General features: G+C 56.2%; 1 protein-coding gene across 2 annotated transcripts; it reads left to right on the forward strand.

Annotated features, from left to right (window-relative positions):
* The first annotated feature begins 2,779 nt into the window (after positions 1 to 2,779).
* ZBTB47 (zinc finger and BTB domain containing 47) lies at positions 2,780 to 25,494 on the forward strand. 2 transcript variants are annotated; one of them, XM_061997211.1, is made up of 6 exons: positions 2,780 to 3,207; positions 14,157 to 15,518; positions 19,654 to 19,801; positions 20,294 to 20,409; positions 21,651 to 21,795; positions 21,948 to 25,494. In XM_061997211.1, exons 1-6 carry the CDS (start codon positions 3,205 to 3,207, stop codon positions 22,313 to 22,315), a joined length of 2,142 nt encoding a protein of 713 aa, XP_061853195.1. In that variant the 5' UTR covers positions 2,780 to 3,204; the 3' UTR covers positions 22,316 to 25,494. The 2 variants fall into 2 exon arrangements, with proteins under 2 accessions (XP_061853195.1, XP_061853196.1); XM_061997212.1 differs by lacking the exon at positions 2,780 to 3,207 and adding an exon at positions 9,361 to 9,438.
* Positions 25,495 to 27,007: the final 1,513 nt, after the last annotated feature.

Raw genomic sequence — 27,007 nt, forward strand, 5'->3', positions numbered from 1 at the left:
GTGGTGAGCTGGACCCAACATCTCTTTCCTTGGTCTTTCTCCCCAGTGTCTCTGTAAGGTACAGCCCTCTCCCAGGAAGTTGCCAGACCTTCCAGACCTTTGCATTAAGACACCAAGAGCTTGGAGTTGCCCCCTCTCAGAAATCCCAAGGGTTGAAGAACAAAATCTCCCACAAGAGACCAGTTGTCCGTGTGCCCCAGTAACCTCAACCTGTGCACCTCACATCTCACCCTGCCTGGTGGCATGAGGAGCAGAAGAAGAGGTGGGCTAAGTGGCATAGGACAGCCCCTGCACTGCATTGGACACACACAAGACCAACTTGCCTGTCCTACACCAAACCAGGTTGGGTGGGATGCCACCAAACTGGGTAGGGTGGGATTTGCTGGGAGCTTGAAGTTGCTTCAGCAAATTCCACGTGAGCCCACGGGCAGTTGTGGCCAACAAAGCCACATGTGTTTCATCTCTCAGGGAGGTTGCTGTAGTCACCTTCATCAAATGAAGTGTTTCACCCAAATGTGTCATTGGTTGTGCCACTCCCAGGACACTTCCCCTTCTGTTGGTGGCAATGGCTGCTGCAGGAAGAGCTTCTCCCACACCAGGAAAGAAAGACCAGGTCACCATGTGAGGATGGTCCAGCATTCCCCCAAAGGCCAGGACCTCATGGTGAGCCCACCAGAGTGGCAATGAACCATAGAATCGTTTGGTTGGACAGGACCTTTAAGCTCATTGAGTCCCAGCCCTCCCCTCACCCTGCCCAGCCCAGCACTGCCCCACGGCCCTCAGCACCTCAGCCCCACGGCTTTGGGATCCCTCCAGGGCTGGGCACTGCCCCAGCTCCCTGGGCAGCCTGGCACAGGGGCTCACACCCCTCTCAGGGAAACAGTTCTGCCTCAGCTCCAGCCTCAACCTCCCCTGGGGCAGCTTGAGGCTGTTTCCTCTCGTCCTGTTAGTTCTTACTAGAGAGAATGAGACTGATCCTCAGCTCCCTGCAGCCTCCTGCCAGGGAGTGCCAGAGAGTGCTCCTGTTGCCTCTCAGCTTCCTCTTCTCCAGGCTGAACACCCCCATTCCCTCAGCCCCTCCCCAGCACCCTTGTGCTCCAGCCCCTTCCCCAGCTCCAGTGCCCAGCTCTGGACCCTCAATATCCTTGTAGTGAGGGCTTTGACCATCCCAACCTGTCCCTGCTTCCCCACGTGCTGCACAATTCCATGGGCTACAAGCTCTGGTGCTCCCCGGTCCCCTCTGCCACCTCCATGAAGGTGTTGTAGGGATTTTGACTCCAGAGCAGAGCTTCACTCCCCATCTCCCACCTCTGGCCTCATCTCCCCTTCACCCCAGCACAGGCTGTGTGTCTGTGGGGTGTTTTCCAGCAGCTTATGTAGCTTTTGGAGAAGTTTCCAGGGTAGAAGCCACGCTGGACGGGCCAAACCCTCATCACTAAAAGCTTTCTGATAGGGGTGAGCTGCTGCTGGTGGCGGCCAGGATGGGGTGGGGTGAGGGTTTTTTCCTCCCTTATGGAGCAGAGCAGGGCTGGGAGCATGAAAAAGGCATGAAATAAAGAATGTATGAAGCAGAGGCAGCCCAGGGAGGACGTGGCCACGGCGACATTATGCAAAGGGCCAGACACATCTGGAAGAAGTTACTGCACACAGCAACCAGAGCAGAGTCTAAACAAGTGCAAGACATGAGAGCACGTTGTGTCTGCAAAAGGCAGAGGGGAGGGAAGGGAAAGGGGCTGGGAAGGTGGGATGAAGATGGAGCAGCCCCTGGGACACCTCCAGCCCTGCTGTCACGTGGCTGATGCCCATTGTCTTCCTCCCTCTGTTTTTAGGGTGGTAGAAGGGAATCCCTTTGGCACTTTGGATGGTGTCTGCATGAGTGGAGGGGCTCTCAGAGGTGGTCACATCCCTCAGCTGGGCACCTCGTGGGTCTTCTCCTGCCCTGGTGGAGCCTGTCCCAGTGTCAGAGGTGCGGGAGCACCCCGGGACCCTGCACAGAGCCTCCCCACATCTCCAGTTTTGCCCTCTCAGCCCCCCAGCATGAGGGTTTTGGGGTGACCCCAGCTCCTGATGGGAGGCTGGGAGGTGTTGGGATGCTGGAAGCTCAGCAGCAGGAAGCAGAGCTGGGGACAAAGCCTTGCTTTACAGTTTTCTTGGAGGGGTTGAAGGTTGGCTGTGTCCCACATGTCCCATGCTGGGGTTTGGGGGTGGGATGTGTGTGTGTGTGTTGGGCAGCACAGCCACCCACCAGCACCCCCATCCTAAAACCAAACCCTGCATCCTCCCAACTCCCTTTGCCCTTGGGGGATCAGAGAGTCACAGAATGGTGGGGGTTGGAAGGGACCTTTAGAGATCATCCAGACCAAACCCCCTGCTAAAGCAGCTCCCACCTAGATCAGGTGGGTCTTGAAGACCTCCAGAGGAGCCTCCACATCCTCCCTCACCTATCATCTTTCTCCAGGCGTTACCCCAAACCCTTCAGTGGGGGGGTGTGTGGTGAGGTCTCCACGTGCCTCAGTTTCCCCGCACACACGGGCAGGGCACAGAGGATGCTCCCGCGGGGATGTGGGGCCGGTGGGTGAGAGGATGGCGAGGGGTGTGAGAGCAGCAGGTGGGAGGCGTCTCGCGTGGGGAGGGTGAAGGCTGTGGGGGGAGAGGCGAGGAGGGGATCCTGTCCCTTTAAAGGGGGCAGCCGCGGCCCCATCGTGATGCGGCGGCTCCAATCAGCGGCCCTGGGGCTGTCGGCAGCTCCGCATTCCTCCGTCTGCCGAACACGGGCGAACATGGCGATGGGCAGGATGAGGTGAAGAGGAGGAGAGCAAAACACACACACACACACGGAGGGGGGGAAAGAAGGAAAAGAAAGAAGGGAAAAAAAAAAACAAGAGAGGAAAAAAGCGAGGAGAAACAAAAACAAAGGAGAAAAAGAAGGAAAAATAAAGGCAAAGAGGGCCGGGGGATGCAAGCAGAGCTGGCAGCGGCACCGCAGTAATTCCCGTCCCTGCCCCCTCTCTCCCCGCAGCTCCAAAAAAATTAAAAGCAAAAAAAAAAAGAGAGAGAAAGAAGGAAAAAAACCCAAAACCCCAAAGCAGCACCCGACCCAGCAAACCACCCAACCCGACATCTCTGGCTTTTTCATGGAGAGCAAAAACCCCAGGCAAGCGGAGGAGGACCGGGACTCCTGGGCGCGGAGACCTTTGCATCAAAATGGTAGGGATTGCATCCCCCCTTCGCTTTTATCCACCCCCCACGTCCTCGCTTCGCCTTCCCGGGGCTTTGCTGACTTTGCAAAGGCCTCCGAAACTTGCCCAAATCCTCGCGTTGGCGGTGGAGAGGGATGGGGGATGGGATGGGGGGGGTTTGCATGGGGGAGCATGCGGCATCCTCGCCTGGGGAGGGGGCTGCAGGGAGCGGGGTACCCACAGCGCAGCCCAGCCGTGCAGTGGGACGCTGTTCCCACCGCAAACCTGTTTTGGGGGGGGGGAAGGAGGTCCTCTTGTGCGGGGTGGTGGGGGAAAGGTGTTGTGTTTGGTGAAAACGGCATTTAAAATGCTCCCCCCCCGCACGGAGCCTTTTTGCAGGGGGTGAGGGGCCGAGGGGGCGGCTGGGCTCGTCCTCGCCGCCGGGGTGATGTTTGGGGGGGTGATGGAGGCGGTTTTGGGGTGCGGGGAGGGGGGGTTGGAGTGTGGTGATGGAGGCGGTTTTGGGGTGCGGGGAGGGGGGGTTGGAGTGTGGTGATGGAGGCGGTTTTGGGGTGCGGGGAGGGGGGTTGGAGTGTGCAGCAGGGCCTGACACCTTCTCCCCTGCCACCCCTGAGGTTTATGGGGTGGGAGCCTTCCCCCCGCAGTCCCTCAGCGCTCCGTCTCGGGGGTGACCGGGACGGTTTGGAGGCTGCGGGGGGAGGTGGGAGCTGGGCTGGGCGGGGGGGGAAACTTTTATGGCCTCGCTGTCTGCCAGGCCGGAGGATTGGGCGGCTGCGGGGAGCGCAGGGGCCGGCTGCCGCTTCCTCGGCCCTTTTTGTTCCCCGGATGACTCCTTCATTTTGCTAATTCCTCGCCAATCCCCGTTCCCCTCCCGGTTTAGCTGCAGCCCTGGGCCCTGTTTTCCCGGGGGAGGGGGGTGTGGGGGTGCTGCCCTCAGCCCGCCAGCGCGGGAATGGCGGCGGGAGGGAGGGGGCTGGGTCCGGCATCGCACCCCGCTCCGGCAGCCGCACAGACCGGCCTCTCTCTCCCCTGCGGCACTGACCTATTTTAGCAGCCGCTGGACTTTTCTTTTTGGGGGTGGGAGGGGTGGTTTGAGTCGCAGAGAACAGGCCTGCGAGCCCCGGGGGATCCCCGGCGATGGGGCTGCCGTGACCCCCGGGGCCCAGCTGATTCCTCCCTCCCCCGTCCCTCCGAGCGAAGGGGTTGGGGTGGCTCGGTGCCTGTGGATAACACCCCGGGAGGTGTTTTAAGCTGCTTTTGGGAAAGGGGAGGAAAGTGCAAGCTTGAGGAAATAAGTGCTGAGCCGGTGTTTGGGATGGTGTCTGAGGCTCAGCACCACCAGGGCTGTGATATGGGGGTAACAGAGCTGGGTTTGGGTTCGTGCTGGCTGCCCGTGCTGCCAAATCCCTGCCAAAACCACCCCTGCGGAGGGATGCTGGGGGATGGGGAGGCACCTGCTCGGTGTTTGATGCCCTGAGGTGAGGCTGGAGATGCCTTCAGCCCTCTGAGGTGAAGGGGAAAAGTTGGGAGTGAAACCTTCCTTGCCCACGACCCAGGACAAAATCTGCTCTGCTCAGCAAAAAAAACCCCACCATCCTCCTTGGATTTAAAGTGTTTAATTTCTGGATCTTGGGGTGAAACGTTGCTGGGTGCAAACCTTCTGGACTCTGATGCTGGAGGCTGCCAGCTGGGCTAAACATCACTGTAGGGTAGCCAGAGGGTCCCTTTTTGCTGCCTGACGTGGCTTCACGGCCCAGCTTTGTTCTGCGGATTCCTCCCCGGCAGCACACACCGGAGTCGGGGGAGATAAACGGCCTTGTGGTCCTCCCTTGTGCCTGAAGGAGAGAAGAGACATGTCATCCCCTTCATAAAAATAACCCTGTGCCACCCTTGGAGGTGTCTTTGTGAAGGGGAGGGAGGGAGAAGCAGGAGGTGGGCTTCGAGTCCGTTAAATATTGGTTCATTTCACGGTGGGTTTTTCTGCTGAAGGGGAAAGGGTGGGGGAAATCCTTTTGTGGATGAACTGAATGTGTCAAAACATGAGAGGGTTTTTGAAGAGTTTGCTGATCTCCCCATCCATCCTCCCTTGGGCTGGGGGAGGAAGCTGAGGGCTCTCCCGTGCTGCTGCCTTTCAGCCTTTTCAGGTGGGCCATGAGAAAGTGCTCTCTGGGAAAAGCAAGAGGGGTACTTTTTATTGTGCTGCCACCTTTGTGTGGCTCCCAAAAAGGGGGATCCCCGGGTCCCCAGCATGATTTGCATGCTGGATGTCCCTGACGTGCACCCTGTGAGGCTGGAGGAGCAGCTGCCGGTGGGGAGGGTGAGCTCAGGGCCAGGTTCTGTGCCCCCTGCCCCTGGTTTTTCCTCTCTTGTTTCCTTGTGTTGCATTGCTGAAGGGGTATTTGCAGGGCAGGGTGGGTTCCCAGCATGGGGACACCTGAGGACTTCTCATTGTCCTTTAGGGCTGTTGTCTCCTCTTCAGCCAGCTTCGGTGCTCTGGCTGCCTCTCCTGATGGTGACACTTGGGCTGATTTGGGATATTGGGAAGAACTTAGGAAGAACTTTGTCACCAAGAGAGTTGACAAGCATCAGAACAGGCTGCCCTGGGAGCTGGTGGAGTCCCCATCCCTGGAGATATTCAGAAGCCATGTAGATGGAGTACTGAGGGACATAGTTTACTTTAGCTGTGGGCTTTGCTCTGTGAGATTTGGGGATGGACTCGACGATCTTCAAGGTCTTTTCCAGCAGTAACGATTCTGTGATTCTGGGCTCTCCATATGGGGAAAGACTGGCTGTGGTGGTGCAGATGTGATGGGGAGAGGACTTAATTAAAACCAAAAGGCAATTTACTGTAATTATTGTTTTTATGACTCTCTATCTGTTGCCTGGAGCCAGGGCTGCTAACGCTCTGTCCGAGTCACAGCCCTGCTCCCCGAGCTGCTGGGTTTGCTGGGCAGCTGTGAGCCATGTTAGTGTGCATTGGTAAAGATGTTGGAGTGCTGGGCAGGGAGGATGGCTGGGACAGAGGACAACAGGCCATGCTTCCCAAAGAGCTCCACTCAAGGTTCATTGTAGGGTGGAGCTGGATGTTGAGGCCACTGCCAGGGGCAGTGCCAGGGTTTGGAGGAGCTGCTCCAGGAGGGAAAGCCCTGCCCAGGATGCTGGGAGAGGCTCAACCTTGGACCTCTCTGGCAATTTTGTGGTCTGGAGTTGGGTTAGAAAATGCTGTGGGTTTAGGGTGTGATGGGAGGTGGGTGTGGGGCAAACCTTGGAGGTGTCATCGTCTGTCTCGCTGTGGGCCCACCTGGAAGGTTGTGGTGGCTTCACCAGAGAAGGTCCCAGATGCTGTAGACCCACCTGGAACGTTGTGGTGGCTTCACCAGAGAAGGTCCCAGATGCTGTAGACCCATCTGGAAGGTTGTGGCGGCTTCACCAGAGAAGGTCTCAGATGCTGTAGACCCACCTGGAAGGTTATGGTGGCTTCCCCAGGGAAGGTGGCTTGTCCAGAGAAGGTGCCAGGTACTGTGGACCCACCTGGAAAGTCAAAAGTGGCTTTCCCAGGGAAGGTGCCAGGTGCTGTGGGCTGACCTGCAAGGTCAATGGTGGCTTCTCCAGGGAGGGTGCCAGATGCTGTGGGCTCACCTGAAAGGTCATGGTGTCTTCCCCAGGGAAGGTGCGAGGCACTGTGAACTCACCTGGAAGGTCAAAAGTGGCTTCCTGCACTGTGGGCCCACCTGGAAGGTCGTGGTGGCTTCTCCAGGGAAGGTGGCTTTCCCAGAGAAGGTGCCGTGTGCCCACCTGGAAGGTCATGGTGGCATCCCCGTGGTGCTGGGCAGGGTGACTCTGCAGTGTGATCCAGCAGCACGTGGGAGGAGACTCCAGCACCATCCACTGGGCTTTCTGGGGATCTCAGCCTCTCCCAGGCCGTGGGACACGATGGCTTCAGGCTGCCCACAGGCGTCACGGCGCCTGCCCTGGGGCACTGCTCCACACTCCCTGCTCCGAATTTGGGGTTCCTGGGGGGTCTTACAAGCCGTGTGGGGCTCGGTGCACGGCCTCTGCTGCATGCATCCCCTCCCTGGGTAGCTCTGGGACCCCCAGGAGATGCTGCTGGGCTCCTGGCCGGGCAGGCAGCGGGGCCGGGCCCTGGCGCGGCTGCTTGGCCGCCAGCCCGGCTGGAGAGGTCAGCGTTGGGTTTTGTCCTCGTTTCCTCCCTCCATCTTCCCTCTGCATGTTTTTCTCGGGCAGGGGAGGGAGGGGGCCAGTGTGTCTGTGTGCCTGTCTGTGTCCCAGTGGGCTGCACTCTGCGGGAGGTCCCGCATCCCCCCGGGCAGGGCAGGGAGCAGCATCCCGCCCGTCATGGCTTGGCTGAGGACATCTCCATCAGCCTTGTGTCAACGAGCTGTGCCAGGCACTGGCAGGGACCCCATGGCTTGGCTGCTCCAGTGGCATTTGCCAGGAGGAAGCTGTCTGTGCCGAAAGCCAGCGGTGTCTTCCGTGGGGTTTTAACCCCAGACCTTCCCACGGGCACATCTGGGGTTGCACCCTGTGTTGGACCTGGCTGAGCTGCATACAAAGAAGCTGAGGGGAGACAGGAGCACTCTGCAGCTACCTGCAAGGGAGTTGTGGTGAGATGGGGGTTGGTCTCTTCAGTAACAAGTGATAGGACAACCTCAAGTTGCCCCAGAGGTGGTTTGAGTTGGAGCTGAGGCAGAACTGTTTCCCTGAGAGGGGTGTCAGCCCTGTGCCAGGCTGCCCAGGGAGCTGGGGCAGTGCCCAGCCCTGCAGGGATCCCAAAGCTGTGGAGCTGAGGTGCTGAGGGCCGTGGGGTAGTGCTGGGCTGGGCAGGGTGAGGGAAGGGCTGGGACTTGATGATCTTAAACCTCTTTTCCAACTGAAACGATTCTGTTACTATGTGAAAGCCCTTTTGCCTCTGACTGAGGGGACACAGGCGAAGGGAGGGCTGCATCCAGCCTGGCTTCAGTGCCTCCTCTCTCCCTCCAGAGCAGAGGGACTGGAGCATGTCCTGGACTGAGAATAATGCAGTACTGCACTGAGCCCTCAGTATTTTTGCAGCAGAGGCTGTTTGCTCCCCTTGGCACGTGTTGGGAGTGATGCTGAGGTTACTGAGCAGATCTCAGGGCTTGGCAGTGCTCTCTGCCATCACCCTTGGTGGAGCAGAGGGATGGTGTCCCCGATGCCATCATGGTGGTGGCATCCACTGGGAGCAGCTTTGCAGCCTCTCTCCCTGCACTGCTTTGGGTGATGGCAGGGTTGGCCCGTCCATCTGTCCTTGCAAGACATCATTGCAGCTCATGTGTGCAGAAGAAGAGGAGAAAGACACCCAGAGCAGCTGGTGGGGGGGGGGGTAAAAAATTAGGAGATATAGAAATGAGACCAAACAGCCGTTAACCCTTTGTGGGCTGTGCAGCAGAGCCTTGCATTGCTCATCCCACCTCGTGGCCCTGTTCTCCCCGAGCTGCAGACAGCTGTGGTGTTACAAGAAAAGCCTGAATGAACCTTTTCCCCATGTGCAGAGACTTGGCTGCAAGGGGAGAGGGATGGGGGAACGATTTGTCCCCATTCCCTTGTGCTGAATGCTGCCGCCAGCTTCCCCGGCTGCTCGCTGGAAAAGCATCCTGGAGCCAAAGCCTGTAAATGCTGGGTCTTACTGTAAAGAAGAAAACAACCAAAGGGAAGGAAAAAGATAGAAAAGCCTGGGAAGCATCAATCTGTCCCCCAGACAGGGCTAATGCTGTTCTTTGCTTGTGTGGAGACTGGGAGATATTCTTTGAGGGCCAGGCTCCAGGAGCATCGCCGAGCGCCTTGCCCTCGCTCCATCTCCCCAAAGCCTGCACATGGCTCTAATTTTGGGCAGCTTCAAGGTGGAAACCCACCACTTTGGATGGTATCACCTCCATCCTAGAGGCCATGGCCATGCCCTGCCTCTGGAGCTGGGCTGGGACCACGCTCAGGAGGGCAGGATGCGGCGGTGGGCGCTTGGGGCCGTGTGGGCCGGCGCCTGGCCAGGCGGGGCTGTGGCCGAGCCATTGTTTTCCTTTCCTGCTTGTTTTTCCGGACAACCCTCCCCTAATTAAATAAAAACACCCGTTGGAGAAGCAAAAAAAACCCTCCCCCTACCACTCCTCCTTCCCCCTGCACTGCTCAGGCACTGTCCTATTGACAAAGCACCCGTGGGAGAGGTGTCCCGGGGAGGATACTGCAAGCAGAGCCATCCAAGGTAGGTGGTGGGCAAAGCAAGATGCCTTGGGATGTGTTTGACCCCGCTGCTGGCTTTCAGCCCAAAAATGGGTGGTTTTGGCGATGTTACAGCCCAGGCAGCACTGCTGGGCCTGGAGCAGCTTCATCCTGGTGCATCCTGGGTTTTGGGAGTCCTGAGAAGACGTGAGCATCGCATCATCCTTTAAAAACAAAAGCCCTGTATGGCCTCAAAAGGACAGAGAGAAAAGGCTGAAGGCTTCATCCAAGAGTCTTGAAAGCAGAGGGCAAATGGTCAGGGGCTGAGGGTTCAAACTGAAAGTGTTGTGTGACTTTGGGATCTCCGATGATCCGCCTGCATCGTTGGAATTAATCTGTACAATCATTTTCCTGCAGCATTTGTCTCTTCCCTTAGCGAGGTCAAGCTTTGGCATGATGTAGTTTCAGCCCTGAAACGCAGCAGAGTTCAAACTGAGAATAGGACATGGGCTGGGTTTGTTTTTTTCTGCCGAGGAGCAAGTGCTAATGTGGTGTTTAGCTACTTATTCAAGCCCTTTTCCTTAATTCAAGTTGGATGCTGGAGGTCAATGGTAAACCTTTGGGTGGCTGCAAGTGAGAGAGGAAAGCAGTTTGCTGTTGTTTCCTGGGAGGTTTGGGTGGGGGTGAAAAGTCTTAAGGAAGTCCCCAAATTTTGTGCTGAGTGGAAACTGCTTTGTGAGAAACTGTCTGGCCTCCCTGCCTGGTGAGAAGCAGGAGCTTGTGGCCACCTAAATGTGCTTTTTCTGCTCCCCAAGCCCTGTCCTTTCTGCTAATGCAGGAGAGAGGTATTTGTGTTCCTCGATGCTCCAGCGATGAGGGTGATAGACAGGGCTCTAAATAAATAGAGAGGGCAGTGAGTGTCAGACATGGTCTTCTAGGAGCCTGCAGATTTGAGTATTTATTACATCCAGGGTGACTCAACCTACTGGTCCCTTGGGTTCAGAGATGCAGGAGCACTTAGGGTTCTGACTCTTGATCCTTGCCAAGATAAACGGCATTTTATCTTAGCACAGTGGTTTAAATCCAGCAGCAGCCTCCCATCAGGGGAGGTGGTGAGGTGCTGCTGCAGCTGACCAGGGAAACTGAGGCACACAGGGGTGAGAAGAGGGTGGAAAGAGAGAGGGCTGTGCTCAGCCTCCATCTCCTATAGCAGGACTTGTGGTGGTTTTGCTGGAGAGAGGCTTCCTGGTCCAAGGAGCATCAGCATCTCCTTCTCTTGCCGTTCCCTGTCGCTCTTCCTCCCATCTCTCACCATCAGGACTCGGCTGATCTGCATCCCTTGGTCCCCCCTCACATCCTCCAGCTCCCCTCCCACCCCACTGCCTGTTTTGGGATGGGACATTGGCAGGATTGTTTGAAAACACCCTTAAAGTAGAGGAGGAGAGTGATGACATAGCGGAGAGGCTGTCTGGAGGCTGTCTCAAGGGGTGGGCACTTCATGGCCATGCTGCTCTCTGATACTTATCATAGATTTGGAGGGTGTGTGGCAGTAGTTTTAGGGTTTGATGCACTCAGCACCCTAAACCCAGCCTGGGGATGGAGATGAGATGGATGACTGGTCCTGCAGTACTGTATTGAATCATAGAATCACAGAATGGTAGGGTTGGAAGGGACCTTTAGAGCTCATCCAGTCCAACCCCCCCTGCCAAAGCAAGTCCCACCCAAATCAGGCCACACAGGAATGTGTCCAGGTGGGTCTTGAAGACCTCCAAGGAAGGAGCCTGCACACCCTCCCTGGGCAGCCTGTTCCAGTGCTTCCAGGGCTGCTTTTGGGATTAAACCAACCCAGAAAGCCAAGGTGATGATGGTGGGAAAGACCAAAGTGGTGATTTTTAACGTTGTTTTATCATCCCTGGAGACATGTAAAGGACACATAGCTGAGGTGCTGAGGGCTGTGGGCTAGAGGTGGGCTTGGCAGGGTGAAAGGAGGTGAATTGGACTCAATGATCTCAAAGAGCTTTTCTAACTGAAACGATTCCGTGCTTCTAGATCGGTGTTTTTAAAACTATGCCTGTTTCAAAGCAGTGATTTGAAATCTAGAGCTGTTTTGTAGAGAGATCTTCGTTTTCCCAGAGGAAGGCTCGTGGTTATAACCCTCCCATCAATCCCAGTTCACCGGGCTTCTCCTTTCCAGGGGAGCCGCAGGGACGGCAGCCGCCGCCAGGGGATTTTGGGGCAAGCTGGGGTCTGCTTCTGGGATGTCCCCCCGGCGGGTGCCTCTTGTCTCAGCTGGGGCTCCAGCTCTGGGCGAACTCATGAAAAGCATCTGATAGCAATAAAGAGCAAAAGCCTCCCGCTGACAAGCCCGGGCTGAAGTCACCGCCGGGACGCGGCCAAGACACGCATTGTCCTCGCCGCTGCTGGGACTGATTAGAGCTGCCTGGCAAGCCCCAGTGCTGGGTGAGGGGTCAGCCCTCTTTTGCCAAAAAAACCCTGAATCTGAAGCAAAATAAAACCCCAGCAGACCCCAAACCCCAGCTGTTGTTTGCCCAGGCAGAAGCGAGACCCAATTCCTTTAGTTTTGCACCCGTTCCTCTGCACCAAGCTCGGGGCAGCCCTGTGGAGAGCGAGGGGAGATGGATCCCAGGAGGAAACAACCCCCCAAATTCCTTCAGTGTTTGTTTCTTAGCTAAAGCTGTGGGAGCCCCTGGCAGAGTGCAAGCAGCTCCACTGCAGGCTCGCTGTCTCTGGTCGATATTTATTGTATCGTTATTTATCTTCTGTGTGCTCAGGGAGGGGAGGGGGCTGAGCCAGCCGTGTTCCTCTCGTTGAAATGTCCTTGGCACTTGTGAGGCTTAGAGAATGGGGGATGGATGCATGGATGGATGGATGGATGGATGTTCCAGCTGGGGTGCAGCATCTTCTAACATACATATGTAAAGAGCGTGTGTCTATTTATGTACATGTTCCTATGCGACCTGATCTAGGTTGACCTGCTTCTGCAGGGGGGTTGGACTGGATGATCTCTAAAGGTCCCTTCCAACCCCCACCATTCTGTGATCCTATGATTTATAGATCTGTCTATACAGAAATGAGTAAAGTCCTCTCTTCTTTTGCCCAGCTCCAGGATGCAGAGCCAAGGCTTTGGAGAAGAGCTGATTTTTTTCCCCCCAGATAGGAGCGTTTTGCTGGGGCTGCTGGGATCAGACAAAGCTGTCTGGGTGGGTTGGTGGCAGACCAGAAATTCAGTGAAAATGAATAATCTGAGCAGGGAGGGGGAAGGGGGTTGTGTGTGTGTGGGGGGGGGGGGGTTGACTTATTGAGAAAACAGAAGAAAACACCCTTTTTATTGTTTAAGCATTTGTGTGTGTGCTTTTGCCTTTGGCTCACAAAAAAAAAAGAGACAAACAAAACGTGTCTTGCTGGAATTTGTGTTGATCAAGAGCTGCCACTTGGCCCAGAACAAAAACCATGGGAGCTGAGAAGCACTTATTTTTGGAGCAGGAGGTGGAGGATAAACCCGTTGGGTTGAACCCTCCATGGTTCACAGTGGTGGGGAAAGAGAGTGTTTGTGTGGCCCCATCTGTCTCCATCCATGGATTTGGGTGTTCAAGTTGCACTTGAACATAAGGAAAAGCTACTTTGAAGGTGATGATGGAGCACTAGAACAAACTTCCCAAGGGAGGTGTGGAGTCTCCTTCTCTGGAGGGTTTCAAAACCCAACTGGATGTGTTCCCGTGTGACCCGATCGAGGGGAACTTGCTTTAGCATATAGAGGATTGGATGAGCTCTAAAGATCCCTTTTCCAACCCCCACCATTCTGAGATTCTCTGAGTCCAGGGTAAGGGGTTTGGAGCCTGGGATATCCCCTTGAATTTGGGATGCAGCTGACAAACCCCTCCTGGGTGAGCTGCTGGAGGCTCAGGGGCGCTCTGTGTGGTGCCAAACGCACGTAAGCTGAACGAAACACCCAGCAACCGCAGCCTGGGGAGCGTTGGCAGGCGCAGCCTGGGGCTGCTGCTCCCCCCTCTGAATTTTTCCAGGTGTTGCCTTTCCCCAGGCGATGTGAAACGGGCCTCAAACACGAGCACAAATCACGCCGGGGGATCCAGCTGGCGCATGAGCTGCTGGCGTGAGGCAGAGCACGTGGTGCAGTTTGGCTCCTCTTAGAAGAGGTTGTGGATTCTCTAATTATCTGCTGGAGCAGGGAGGTTTAAAATCCTCATTTCCTTCTATTTAAGGGGTTAAACCTCAGCTGGTGCTTTGCATTGGGCCAATGCACCCCTCTGGAGTCTCCCATCTGGTTCAGGAGGGTGAGGCATCTCCTCTCCTACGTGGACAGCTGAGCCAGGCCTTGGGCCTCCTTGGTGATGGGGTAGCCACAGTGCCCTCCTACCCAGGCTGAAGGGATGTCAGTGGGTGTTTGTGTGGCCTCAGCCTGTCCTTTCTCCTCCTTGGTTGTGTCTCCTGGTCTCAAGTAGGAGCTTCTTGGTTGGAGGTCTCCGAGGTGGGCCTGGTGGAGGGGCGTTTCGGTTGGCATCTCTAAGCTGGGGCTAGTGGTGGAGTTCCCTGGTGTTTTGAAGCTGAGTCTGGTGGTGGAGCTTTCAGGTTGGCATCTCCAAGCTGGGGCTGACAGTGGGGCTTCTTCAGCTGGCATCTCCACCTTGGGAAGCGTGGGCAGGGGACGGGTGGCACGGCGGGGCGGGTGTTCTCCTGCAGAAAGAGCCCCCTTGGATGATTTTATCTCCTTCTTCCCCACAGCTGATAGTCGAAAAAACGACTGACTACCCTTCGGCCGAGTACTCCTTGGTGGAGGATGTAGCCCTCCACTTCACGTGTTTGATGGACAGACTGAACGAGCAACGCCTCTTTCAGCCGGACCTGTGCGACGTGGACATCGTGCTGGTGCAGCACAAGAGCATCTTCCCGGCGCACAAAGGCGTTCTGGCAGCCTACAGCCAGTTCTTCCACTCCCTCTTCACCCAGAACAAGCAGCTGCAGCGCGTAGAGCTCTCTCTGGAGGCCCTCACCTCGCAAGGCCTCCAGCAGATCCTCAACTTCATCTACACCTCCAAGCTGCTGGTGAACTCCTGCAATGTGCAGGACGTGCTGAACGCGGCCGCTGTGCTGCAGATGAACAACATCGCCTCTTCCTGCCAGGACCTGCTGGACACCCGCTCGCTCAGCCTGGCCGCCGACATGGCCCTGCCCGCCGAGGGCTGCGCCGGGCCCCCGCCCTACTACTGCGAGATCAAGCAGGAGGTGGATGCCCCCCACCCCAAAATCTACGCCCGGGAGGGCACCGACCCCTACTCGGTGCGGGTGGAGGACGGGACGGGCGGCGGGGCTCTGCCCGCGGGGCAGGCCAAGCAGTACTACAAGGAGGAGAAGGATGGCGGCGCGGGCGCCGTGTGTAAGATGGAAGGCGAGGAGTCGGAGGAGGACCTGGACGGCCAGGGCTCGTACAACCGGGAGCAGATCATCGTGGAGGTGAACCTCAACAACCAGACCCTCAACGTCTCCAAGGGCACGGAGGGGAAAGCGGCCGCCGGCGAGGCGGCCGTGATGGGGAGGCCCGAGGGCGATGGGCGCGACGCGGAGGAGGACGGGGAGGAGGAGAACGAGGAGGGAGAGGAGGAGGAGGAAGAGGAGGAGGATGCAGAGGAGGAAGAGGAGGAGCACAGCGAGGAGGAAGACCTGGAGGAGACGACGGAAGAAGAGGACGACGACGACGACGACGAAGACGCGTCGGAGGCGAAAAGGGAAAAGGCCGCGCAGCCCCGCAGAGGCGCCCGGGCGGCCAAAGCCACCAAACCCACCGTGGCAACCCGCTCCCAGGAGATGGCCAAGGTGGAGGAGGAGGAGGAGGAGGAAGAGGAAGGCCAGCGAGGGAGGAAGAGGAAAAAAGAGCAGGACAGTTTGGGCCAGAAGGTGAAGCTGGAGGAGAAGCAGCACTACCCGTGCAAGAAGTGCCCGCGGGTGTTCAACAACCGCTGGTACCTGGAGAAGCACATGAACGTGACCCACAGCCGCATGCAGATCTGCGACAAGTGTGGCAAGCGCTTCCTGCTGGAGAGCGAGCTGCTGCTGCACCACCAGACCGACTGTGAGAAGAACATCCAGGTGAGCCAGCCCCGGGGACATCCCACCGGGGAAGGGGCATGGCATCCCTGAGCCGGGGTGGAGCGTCCTGCTGGGGATGGGCGTCTCACTGGGGTGGGGAAATCCCACCAAAGGAGCAGCGTCCTGCCAGGAGAACAGAGTGTGGGATTGGGCCTTTTAAGGTCATTGAGTTCAACCCTTCCCCTCACCCTGCCCAGCCCAGCACTGCCCCATGGCCCTCAGCACCTCAGCCCCACGGCTTTGGGGTCTCTCCAGGGCTGGGCACTCCCCCAGCTCCCTGGGCAGCCTGGCACAGGGGCTGACACCCCTCTCAAGGAAACAGCTCTGCCTCAGCTCCAGCCTCAACCTCCCCTGGGGCAACTTGAGGCCATTTCCCCTTGTCTTGTCATTCATTACTGGAAAAAAGAGACTGACTCCATCTCACTGCAGCCTCCAGGTTGTTACAGAGAGTGCTGCTGTCTCCCCTCAGGCTCCTCTTCTCCAGGCTCAACACCCCCATTCCCTCAGCCCCTCTCCAGCCCCTTCCCCAGCTCTGTCCACGCTGCAGCCCCTCAGTGTCCCTGTGGCAGTGAGTGAGGGGCCCAACACTGAGCACAGCCCTGGAGCTGAAGCCTCCCCAGGGCCCAGCACAGGGGACAATCCCTGCCCTGCTCCTGCTGCCACCTCACTGCTGGTCGCAGCCAGGATGCCACTGGCCTTCTTGCTCCCCTGGGCATGCTGCTGCCTCATCTTCAGCCCCTGTCAATTAGCACCCCCAGATCCTTTTCTGTCAGACAGCTCTCAAGCCACACATCCCCAGGCCTGTCCTACCCACCACAGAGGACATCCCACCCAGCTACACTCATGCTCAGATAACATTTTTGATGTTGGGTTTGGCCTGTGGCAGGCAGAGGGAACCTTACTTCAACCCACGACTCGCATTCAGGCTCAGGAGGGTCCCAGCGTGGTGTAAATCCAGAGGATTTGTGCCAGGGGCCTGTGGTTTCTCCTTGGCCAGCTGGGTGGAAACATGGAGCAATTTTTTGAGGAGTGATTTGTCTTTGAGTTTGTTCAGTTAATCTGGATAAAACAGAGCGAGCCCCCGATGGAGACACACTCAACTGTTCCCACCCAGGCTGAAACCAATTGAGCTTAATTCAAAGATTTGCTGACACAAGTTAAAACGTTTTTAATCTGCCTTTTGTGCTCTTCAGCTTGCCTGATAGCAAATTTCAGAAGGCTTTTGACATCTGTGCAAAGCTCAGGCTTGGTGTCTCCTTCACCTGATGCTGAGGAGGTGCTGCCTTTGCAAACTGACCCCGTTTAAAGCAGTGAGGTTTTGGGGAGGGAGGTTGGCACCCCATCCGAGCAGCAAGCCTCTGTGTTCCCACAGACCCCTCCAACCCCAGCTCCTGATCCCTGATGAGCTGTTCAGCGTGATGCTCACAGCGCTAATTGAAAAACCCCAACTTCTGCAGAGCTTCACTCACCATCCTCCCCACCATGAGTGGCTTTTAAATGATTGTGCAGCTCTCCTAGGCGAAGGCAACGCAACTCAAGTGCTACTGGAGTCAGTGGCACCCCAAATGAAATGGGAGGGACAAAGCAGATCTCAGCTCTGGGGTGTGCAGGGAGTAGGGAGGCAGGAGCAGTCATGGCTTGAGCGTGTGAAGGAGCCTTCTATGCCTTTGCAGCATCTACCTGACAAATGCCTTCTTGGGTTGCTTTTTGCCAGAGTGGATGCAGTTGCAGTGCCTGCATGGTGGTGGCTGTTTCAGACCCTGTCAGCCATCCTATGCCATTAAAAACGAGTTTCCTCTGGATTTTTGTCAGCCCCACCTGCTTTCCTGATGCATAACATGGGGCTGACGCCTCATTGCTCTGTGGGGTGGGCTTTTTTCCCTTGTCCAGGTCATTTCTGAGTAAGATCAACCACAGCTGCCTGTGTGGTGACCTGCATCCACAGAAACCTGCTCCTGTAGTCGAGCTGAGTTGTACAAGTAGCCAGATTCACTCCATTTGCTCTGATAGCACTGGATATCTTTATCAGTACCCCATGGATGTACATAGCTGGGTGCAATGGGATTATTTTCAACTCTACAGCTAAAATGGACAGTCTTTATGTCTTTGGTTTTGAACCAGCTCCGTGGAGGCACCACCTCTCTTACCCTGTTCACCTCTGCAGCTTGCTTTCCCTATTTTATCCCCCAAATGCATCCATTGCTTTAGGTGTTTGGCTTCATCTTGCTCCCTGTGACCATTTCCCTTTGCTATCCACGTCCCTGCAGACACCACAACCTATGTCCTGCCCTCAAGGCCAGAAAAGTGATTTGTCCTTTGCCTTATTGGCTTGTTTCTCAAACTCTGGGGGGGGGGGGGTTTTGGACAGCTTCAGGATGGTTTCTCTGTTAAGCTACAAGAATTATCTTCTCATTTTTCTCCCCTCATTCCTACGTTACTTCCACATTTTGGAGTGACACTTCTCTGCAGTAACTGAGGCCACAGAGCTCGGCCCTGCAGGGTGCTTGGTCCCAGCCTACATCTGCTGCTTTCCCTCTACCTTTCATTTTAAAATTCCCCTGCAGCCTTTCTCAAGTGCAGAAAATGGATATTGATGTGTCTTTGATATCAGGCCCTGAGATGTCTCTTTAAGCTGAGATAAAGCTGGTTCTGATCCGTGGAAATTTGTGCTTAGGGAATACTCAGAGGAGTCCCCATGTTGATATTCAAGCCTGGCAAGGTGATGAGTGTTGGGAATGCCTCTGTGACCCTAATTTTGCCTGAATATATGGAGAGACAGTGTGAGTCTGTGGCATAATGGTGTGTCCTCTGCAGTATCACAGCCTCATTCGGTGCAAAGGTTGGTTGAAGCCCATCAATGAGCATCTGTTCCTCTGGGCAGGAGGAGAAGCTGGAGGCATCTCTCTCCAGACTTGCTGGTATTGCTCAGCTGTTGCAACATGCCCCCAAGGCATATGTCTGTGAGGAGAAGGGGTGGTTTTATCCCTGTTGCCTGAGAGGAGGATGAGATAAAGGGGAAAGCTTTGACCCTTGGAGGAAAGACAGAGCCATGGCAGGGTCCTTGGCCGAGTGCTGTCTGCCATCACTGCACCCCAGCTGTAGATTCCTGGATGGACCTCCCCTGGTTCCATGTGCACCAGGCTGAGCTCACATGCTTCAAGCAGATCTCACACTGAAGCTGCAGCTTTTCCTGCTGATGGAGTCTTTTTTAGGTGTGTTTTGATCTGTTTGGGTATGTTAGCACTCTTTAAGCACTAAACTGTCCTTGACATCTGCTGAAGACTGAAGTTGTGCTGCCCTGGCTTGGGCTTCTCCTTGTTCTTACATTCTTTGTAGCCTTCTAGTGCACAAAGAGTTGGGGTTTTTTTTGTGTGACAGCTTAATTGTGTGCAAGAATAAAATCCCCAGCTGGGGATAGAGACTTGCTGTGTGAGCTGCTGTTGATGGAAGTCCTAGGACAGCTGTTCATGGAGATGCCACATCCTTCCCTGGGAAGTCATAGAATTGTTTTGATTGGAAAAGACCTTTAACATCACGAGTCCAACCCCTCACCTCACACTGCCAGGGCCACCACTAAGCCATGGCCCTCAGCATCTCAACTTTGCAATATCTCCAGGGCTGGGCACTCCCCCAGCTCCCTGGGCAGCCTGGCACAGGGGCTGACACCCCTCTCAGGGAAACAGTTCTGCCTCAGCTCCAACCTCAACCTCCCCTGGGGCAACTTGAGGCTGTTTCTTCTTCTCCTGTCACTTGTTACTTGGAAAGTTTCAGGGAGTAGCAGAGAGTGCTGCTGTCTCCCCTGAGGCTCCTCTTCTCCAGGCTCAACACCCCCATTCCCTCAGCCCCTCCCCAGCACCCTTGTGCTCCAGCCCTTTCCCCAGCTCTGTGCCTGGTTCTGGCCACGCTGAAGCCCCTCAGTGTCCCTGTGGCAGTGAGTGAGGGGCCCAGCACTGAGCACAGCCCTGGAGCTGCAGCCTCCCCAGGGCCACTGTCATGTGATGGATATGAAGTTCAGTTTTTGGAGTGCCAAGGTCTGTGACTCACTGATGATTATGGTTTTTGGTGTAAAACAAAAGTACTGGTGGTGCCTTTGCAAGTTGCCCTTGTTCTTTACCCATCCCCTCTCTCCTTGCAGTGTGTGACATGTGGGAAGGGGTTCAAGAAGCTCTGGTCCCTCCATGAGCACAACAAGATTGTCCACGGCTACGCTGAGAAGAAGTTCTCCTGCGAGATCTGTGAGAAGAAGTTCTACACCATGGCCCACGTACGCAAACACATGGTTGGTGAGTGTGGGAGGCACCAGGGCCACGGGTGCCATCTCATTAGGGGTGCTCACCCACCCTTTTTTGGAAGGGGTTTGGGGTTTTTTTTGGTCACTGTCTTATTTGGAGTTGAGAGCTGGGCTTAGTCTTGGGTGAGCTGTCTTACATCAACACAAAGGCCTGGGGTTTAATGCTGGTTGTATGTCTGGGTTTGGAGCACTCAGATGTGGTGCTAGGGGAATCTCATTTATGGTATTTAACCATAAGAAGACCTCAGAAGGAGTCAAAGGAAGGTCTGAGGTGTAACCATCCTTCCCTTGTAAAGGAGGACTTTTCAGAGATGCAAAACAAGGAGGTTTTGTCAGGCAGTCGGGGGAGTGCCTGAAATGCTGCTGCTGTCCATCTTCCCCACATGACTTTGGGTTGGCTGGGGTTGGGAGCAGCAGCAGTGCCGTGGGGAGGTGGGTGCTGGAGGCACAGGCAGGGCCCTGACCCCGCTCCTCTCCACTGCAGCTCACACCAAGGACATGCCGTTCACCTGCGAGACCTGCGGGAAGTCCTTCAAGCGCAGCATGTCCCTCAAGGTCCATTCGCTCCAGCACTCTGGGGAGAAGCCTTTTAAATGCGAGGTGAGGTCCTGTGTTGCCCCAACCTGCATCTGCTCAAACGAGGGACCAAACTGCTGATCTGGGGTGACACAGAACCACAGAGTCATTGAGGTTGGAAAAGACCTTGAATGGCATCGAGTCCAACCATTAACCCAGCACTGGCACAGCTGCCACTAACCCACGGCCCTTCTTGGGGCTTTCTCCGTGCTTGGTGTCAGCAGAGCTGACAAGGGCAAAGGCAGAGTCCTGCAGCTGGGCAGGAACAAGCCCCTGCCCCAGCACAGGCTAGGGGGGACCTGCTGGAGAGCAGCTCCAGGAGAGGGACCTGGCAGTGCTGGTGGGCAGCAAAGAAACATGAGCAGCAGTGTGGGCTGGTGGGCAAGAAGCCAACGGCAGCCTGGGGGCATCCAGCAGAGTCTGGCAGCAGGGCCAGGGAGGTTGTGCTGCCCCTCTGCTCTGCCCTGCTGAGGCCTCAGCTGGAGCCCTGTGCCCAGTGCTGGGCTCCCCAGCTGCAGAGACAGGGAACTGCTGGAGAGAGTCTAGCACAAGGCCACCAAGATGCTGAGGGGACTGGAGCATCTTCCTTCTGAGGAAAGGCTGCGGGACCTGGGGCTGTTGAGTCTGGAGAAGAGAAGAGACTGAGAGGGGATTTCATTAACAAGTACTTAAAGACTGGGTGTCAGGAGGATGGGATGAGCCTTTTTTCTGCAGTGCCCAGTGGCAGGACAAAGGGTAACTGGCACAAGCTGGAACACAAAAAGTTCCACTGGAACAGGAGGAGAAACTACTGTGAGGATGAGGGAGCCCTGGCCCAGGCTGCCCGGGGAGGATGTGGAGGCTCCTTCTCAGGAGGTTTCCAAGCCCACCTGGACACCTTCCTGTGTGACCTGAGTGAGGGGAACCTGCTTTAGCAGGGGGTTGAGCTGGACTAGATGATCTCTAAAGGGCCCTTCCAAGCTCTACTGTTCTGTGAGCTGTAGGGATGCTCCCATCCTCTTCCAGATGGGTGCTCTTGCATCCTCTTCTGGTTTGAAGATCCCACCAACCTCACGATGAATCTGTCCCTGCAGTGCCTGGACCTGCCATCCCACCCCAGCCTGCAAACCAGGCTGGATACATCCCAGAAAGCCATTTCTTTGGCTTCTTTTGGTGTGTGGGGGGAAGGTGATTTCTGCAGTTCTGTGGCGTGCCGGTGATCTGGGGGCAGTGAGGAGGGCGTTTCGGGCGCTCATCCACAGCTCACCCCGCTCTGACCCCCACAGAACTGCAACGAGCGCTTCCAGTACAAGTACCAGCTGCGCTCCCACATGAGCATCCACATCGGCCACAAGCAGTTCATGTGCCAGTGGTGTGGCAAGGACTTCAACATGAAGCAGTACTTCGACGAGCACATGAAGACACACACGGGTGAGAGCTCCCGGCTCCTGCGAGGGGCGAAGAGCCGGTGGGATGGGGAGGGACAGCGGCGCCTTTGGGGGAACGGCGGCGTGAGGTCGCGTGGGAGACGCTTCGAGTCGCTTGGCTCCACGTGTTTCCCCTCCCCTCCCCTTGCTCTTTAGGAGAGAAGCCCTACATCTGTGAGATCTGCGGGAAGAGCTTCACCAGCCGGCCCAACATGAAGCGGCACCGGCGGACGCACACGGGCGAGAAGCCGTACCCCTGCGACGTCTGCGGCCAGCGCTTCCGCTTCTCCAACATGCTCAAGGCCCACAAGGAGAAGTGTTTCCGCGTCACCAACCCTTTGGCTTTGGACACGGCTGCCCCGCAACCCGCCACCAGCCCGGCCCCGCTGCCCCCAGGCCCCGGCGTGTCCCCTCTGCCCCTGCCGCTGCTTCATCCCCTCCCACAGAGCCTCCCTCCTCCTCCTCACCTACCGCCACCCCCTCCCCTGTTTCCCGCGGGGAGGATCAATTCGAACAACAACTAGGTGCCCCCCGCCCCGGCCGTGTGCCCGCACGGACTGCTCTGCCCTTTGGGGACACCTCCCCTCCCCGGGGAGCCAAGGCTTCGCTTGCTCTCTGCCCCCCCTTTCCTCCTCGTTTTGGGGTTGTTTTGATGCATTTCCCCTCCTTTCTCACCTGGTGTTCTCTGTGGAGAGGGGGAGCGGGGTTCTTCTCCCCCACCGTGAAGAACGTGGTAGAGGGAGGGGAAGCGCCGTCCGTCCGTGAGGGTGTAGGTGAAAGGCATCGCTCTCGGTTTCATCCTCGTGGCAGGGTGCTGGTGGGGCTCAGAGGAGCAGGATGCCACCCACGCTTGGCCAGGAGTGGAGTTCACCCCTCTCGTGTGCCCGGTGAACGCCTCCCACCGCTGGGGTATTTATAACCAGATGAAATCTAGCTTGTGGTGCTTGAATCCCTGTACTGTAAAGCTGGTCTTTCAATTCAGGCTCTTTTCCCAAGAGGTTGAGAGGTGGGTGACTGTGGAGGAGCCCCTGTCAGCCCTGTGACCCTTGGGGAGCAGATGTCCCCGTTGGAAAGCTGTCACCGTGTGCTCCTTCGCTGCCCTCGCTGCGTCTTCCTTCCCCCTGATGGGTTTTCTTCCTTGGTAGGTGAAAGCACAAACACAGTCTCGGGGCATTGGCAGCTTGCTGACGGTTCGTTGTTGGGGTGCCCTAAGGGAGCTGGGCTCTGGAGGGCCCTTTCTGCTCATCCCAGCAGGAGCTGAGCTCCTGGGAATGCTCTGAAGTCCGGGAGGTGTCGCTGGGAGAGCTCCACTTGGCCTCGGGGCCGGCAGGAGGGTGGCCTGGGGCAGAGGAGCAGGACACTGCTGTTTCTCGGCAAAGTCATCCCAGAATAGTGCCTTAAACAATCTGAAGAAACCCCTGAGTGATGGCTGAGCTCCAGCTTGGGTCCTGCTGCAAAGTTGAGAGCTAAAGCAGGACCCTGTTCAGCCTGGTGACCGTGTCCCATCCTCCAGCTCACTGCCTGCATCGCTCTCCCAAGCGGCACCTCTCCCCGTGGGGTTGGCATCATTGCTCTGCTCTGGTTTAAGGGGGGCAGAGGGGACCAGGAAGGACTGTGATTGTTTTGTTGATGCCTCTTGGCGTTGGTTAGTGCTTCTCTGGTCACTTTGTTGAACTGGTTTCACTTACTGAGGCCGGCTTCATGCTGGTGGAGGAGGAGAAGGCAGCTTTGCTGGCAGCTTTCTGTTGGATGCAGGGGTCCAGGCTGAGTCTCTTGTGCTCTGCCCCAGGATGTCTTGTCTTGGCCTGATCATGGTTGTGTGGATTGTCTGCCTGGGGAAGTGTCCCCTTTGGGGCTGGGAATGCTGCAGGGGCTGCAGAGCATCTGCCACAGGCAGAGGGGTGAGTGCACTCTTGAGACCAGCACTGCAGATGTGGGTCAGGTCATGGAGGAGGTGGTGAACAGGGCTGTAGGTAGACAAGAGAGAGTGTTGAGTGGGTTGCAGGAGCTCTTTCTCATTTGCATCTCGTGCTGGGTGATAGGGTGAGGGGACAGTGAGCCACATCAGGCTCTGCAGGAAGTCTTGCTGTGTTGCCTCCTGGACCAAATCAGCAAAGCACTGAGGCAGTGATGAGATTGTCCCATCCAGAGGTGGGATCAGCTTTGCTGACTGGGTCCATGCAGGAGCATTGGCTTGGTAGGGACAGGAGAGGGGAGCTTCTGTTCTCCTGAGTGCAATTTGAGGTGATGGGTCAGGTGGCTGGTGTCCCCTCCTGCTGAGCGGTGCCTCGTGGCTGACATCTCTGGCAAGCTGGCTGCTCTTGTGGATGTTGACACGTTGGAGCAACCAGTTGCTTTTCATCCTCGTGTTAGCTGGGACCCTCTGGACTCACAGCACTGCAATCAGTGCCAGTGAGCTCACTCTCATTTCCATCTGCTTTGAGTAAAAGGAAGATGCTATGGCAGAGCTGCCTCACCACATTGACCTTTTCAGATGTGTACCAAAGGCTTCTCTGCTCTCCTTCCTCCGTGACCCTGAGGCTCATTGGGATGGTGCAGAGCCTTCAGACACACCCATGAGGGATGCTTTTGGGGCTGTTGGCTTTCTGAAGGGACCATGACCCAGACTGGAAGATGACTGCTTTAGAGAAGCATTCAGTGATACCCTTGGACAAGTTGGAGGTCCATGCTGTCTCCTCCTCCGCTGCCTTCCCAGATCCCATCTCCTCAGGCTCCCTTCTGCTTCTTTTCCCTCACACTCCCTCTTGAGATGGGATTGGGAGCCCTGCACTCCAAGGAGGGCTTACCTTGCCCTTATGGTCTTCTGTGATGGAGCCCATCAGCTTGCCTAGCTGGTGGACTTCTGCCCCCAGGTCAACACCCACGTCAACATGTGCTCCCTTGTACCGCTCACCTGGAGGTGGCTTTCCCTGTCCCTTTCCCAGTTCATCCTCTCCCATTGAGGACCTGTCCCTCTTGGATGTCACTGTGAGATGAGAGCACCTCACTGAGGTTAGAAGAGCAGCAGAAGGCCCAGTGACTGATCCCAGCTGCGTCCCATCCGCTTCGAGAGCCTGCTGGTAGAGCCACGTGGAGACGCTGAGATGTGACCACGCACACAGCACTTTGGAGAACCAGATCCCTGCTGCTCCCTCCCTTCCAAAGCCTGGGCAGTTCCCAGGAGCCCTCCATGGCCTCTGAGCCCTTTTCCTCAGCCCCAGTTTGTCTCTTCATGTCTGGTTTTCGTTGATGGACTCAGAGCTCAAACGAGTCGCTCCCGCAGTGTCTTGTCCCGCGTCCATCCCTCTTGGCCCCGCTGGGATGGACAAGGCAGGAGGTGAGGGAGCTGAGTCCTTCATTTTCAAGCTTTTTATGTTGTTTTTGTTTTAACTCTTGCACCTTAATCTCTCACATCCCTCCTTTGACAGGCCCCAGGGGTGGGGAGGGGCTTTGATTTCCATTACGCGCGTCACGATGCAACGTTCGGCTGACGACCCTGAACCCCACGCCTGTCTTGTGTTTGAATCTTCCCCCTCACACACACACACTTCATTTGAACTCTGGGGAGGGAGGGACTCATGTGGGGAAGGTCATTTGTTTTGGTTTCTATATCCCAGGAGCCTGGTAGCACAGACCAGTCGGCCTCATAACGTCCGTGAGGCAGAGCTGGCCCTTTGGACCACAGCCATAACCCCAGCGCAGTGGGAGGGTGAGGATGGGTGGGTGGGTGAATGGATGGATGAGTGGGTGGGTGAATGGATGGGTGGGTGGGTGGGTGAATGGATGGGTGGGTGGGTGAAGGGATGGATGGCCAGCCAGTGAGTGGGAACGGCTGTGACAGTGCAATAGAGACGAGCATCCGCTGCTAGACAACTCCACTGATGAAACTCTTGGTTTACCTGAAGTCGAGAGGGAAGGACAGATGGACAGATGCCCTTTGTTCACACGGATGGAGAGGAGCTTCCCCACACACAGCCCTGCCCAGTGCCAAGGAACCACGGTGGGAGCTGGGTCCGCAAAACAAAACACGTACTAAAAAGGATTCAAGAAGCAGGATGAAGAACAACCTCAGTAGCACGGAACTTGAAGGAAATGAATGAAAACCCCAAGCACTGGCCTCCAAACTGGTTTCTTCAAGCCTGGTGTTTGGCTCTTTACCTGTTTTCTGCCATTCAGTATCAGTTGCCCAAACATGCCAAGTCCATAGCGTATCGGTGGCTCTGCTAGTGTGAACAAACTAAACGAAGCACTTTATTCTGTATAGAGAAGGGAAGGTGGGGAGGGGAGGGGGAGCTTGGGCTGCTTTTCACAGGCACCCTGAGTGATGTTCTAGGAAATGTATTATTATAATTATTATAATTATTGCTACCTTTTTGTTTGGTTGGTTTTTTAAATGACCATGTGTAATCAATATATGTTTATCTTTAACTCCAAGTACAGCAGGTAACTCTCTTTGGGGTGGTGTGATGAGGGGGAGGCCGAGATGGTTGGGTTAGTCCATCAGCATGAGGCCAACTTGGCCAAGTCATGGCCTACCACGTGCAACAGGCAAGTCTCCAGCAGGCAAGAGGTGGATGGAAGCTGCCTGCCAGCGCTCAGCTCACAGTCAGCCTTGGCACCGAGGGCCCAGTGTGCATCCCCATCCCAAGCCATCTTCTGCCTGGGGGAGCTGGGGCTGCTCTCTGGCCACTCCTGAGCAAGATGAGCCATGGTGGGCTCTTCAGGGTTGTCTCTAGGGACCAGGCCCTTGGCCATGCTTTGAAACCTGCTTTTGGCCTCTCACGGAGGCACGTCAGGGGCTGTTGGGCTCTTTAAAGTGGTGAGAGGTCAGAATGGGGCCTTTCCAGTGCATTCTCCCAGTCTGGAAGTGTTGACTGTTACCAAAGAGGTTGCAAGTGGAAGGACTGAATCAATAAACGATTTGTCTTTTATAAAAGAAAGCCTAAAGCTCCACCACTTTCTTTGTTACCTGAATTTAGCTTTGCTTTTTGTTCTGGTTGGATTTTGTTGTTGTTGTTGTTCCTATTATGAAAAGCTCTGGTCAGGCAATTGCATGAGGAGTGGGAGCCCAGCAGGCTGGGCTTTCCTGTGGCATGGTGACTGCTGCTGTTGCTTCACAGATGCAGCCTTGGTGTTGGGTTTGGTGTGCATGTGAGACAAGACATGCTGGAGGATGACTGTTAAGGGAAGAGTGATGTTTGGATAGAGGAAGGGGT

Source organism: Colius striatus, chromosome 5 (assembly GCF_028858725.1).
Source record: "Colius striatus isolate bColStr4 chromosome 5, bColStr4.1.hap1, whole genome shotgun sequence".
NCBI classification, from domain to species: Eukaryota; Metazoa; Chordata; class Aves; order Coliiformes; family Coliidae; genus Colius; species Colius striatus.

Excerpts from the sequence above, each read along its gene's own strand:
- ZBTB47 (XM_061997211.1), top strand. Across the intron at positions 15,519-19,653 it reads ACTGTGAGAAGAACATCCAG|TGTGTGACATGTGGGAAGGG; the intron begins GTGAGCCAGCCC and ends CTCTCCTTGCAG. Across the intron at positions 19,802-20,293 it reads CGTACGCAAACACATGGTTG|CTCACACCAAGGACATGCCG; the intron begins GTGAGTGTGGGA and ends TCTCCACTGCAG.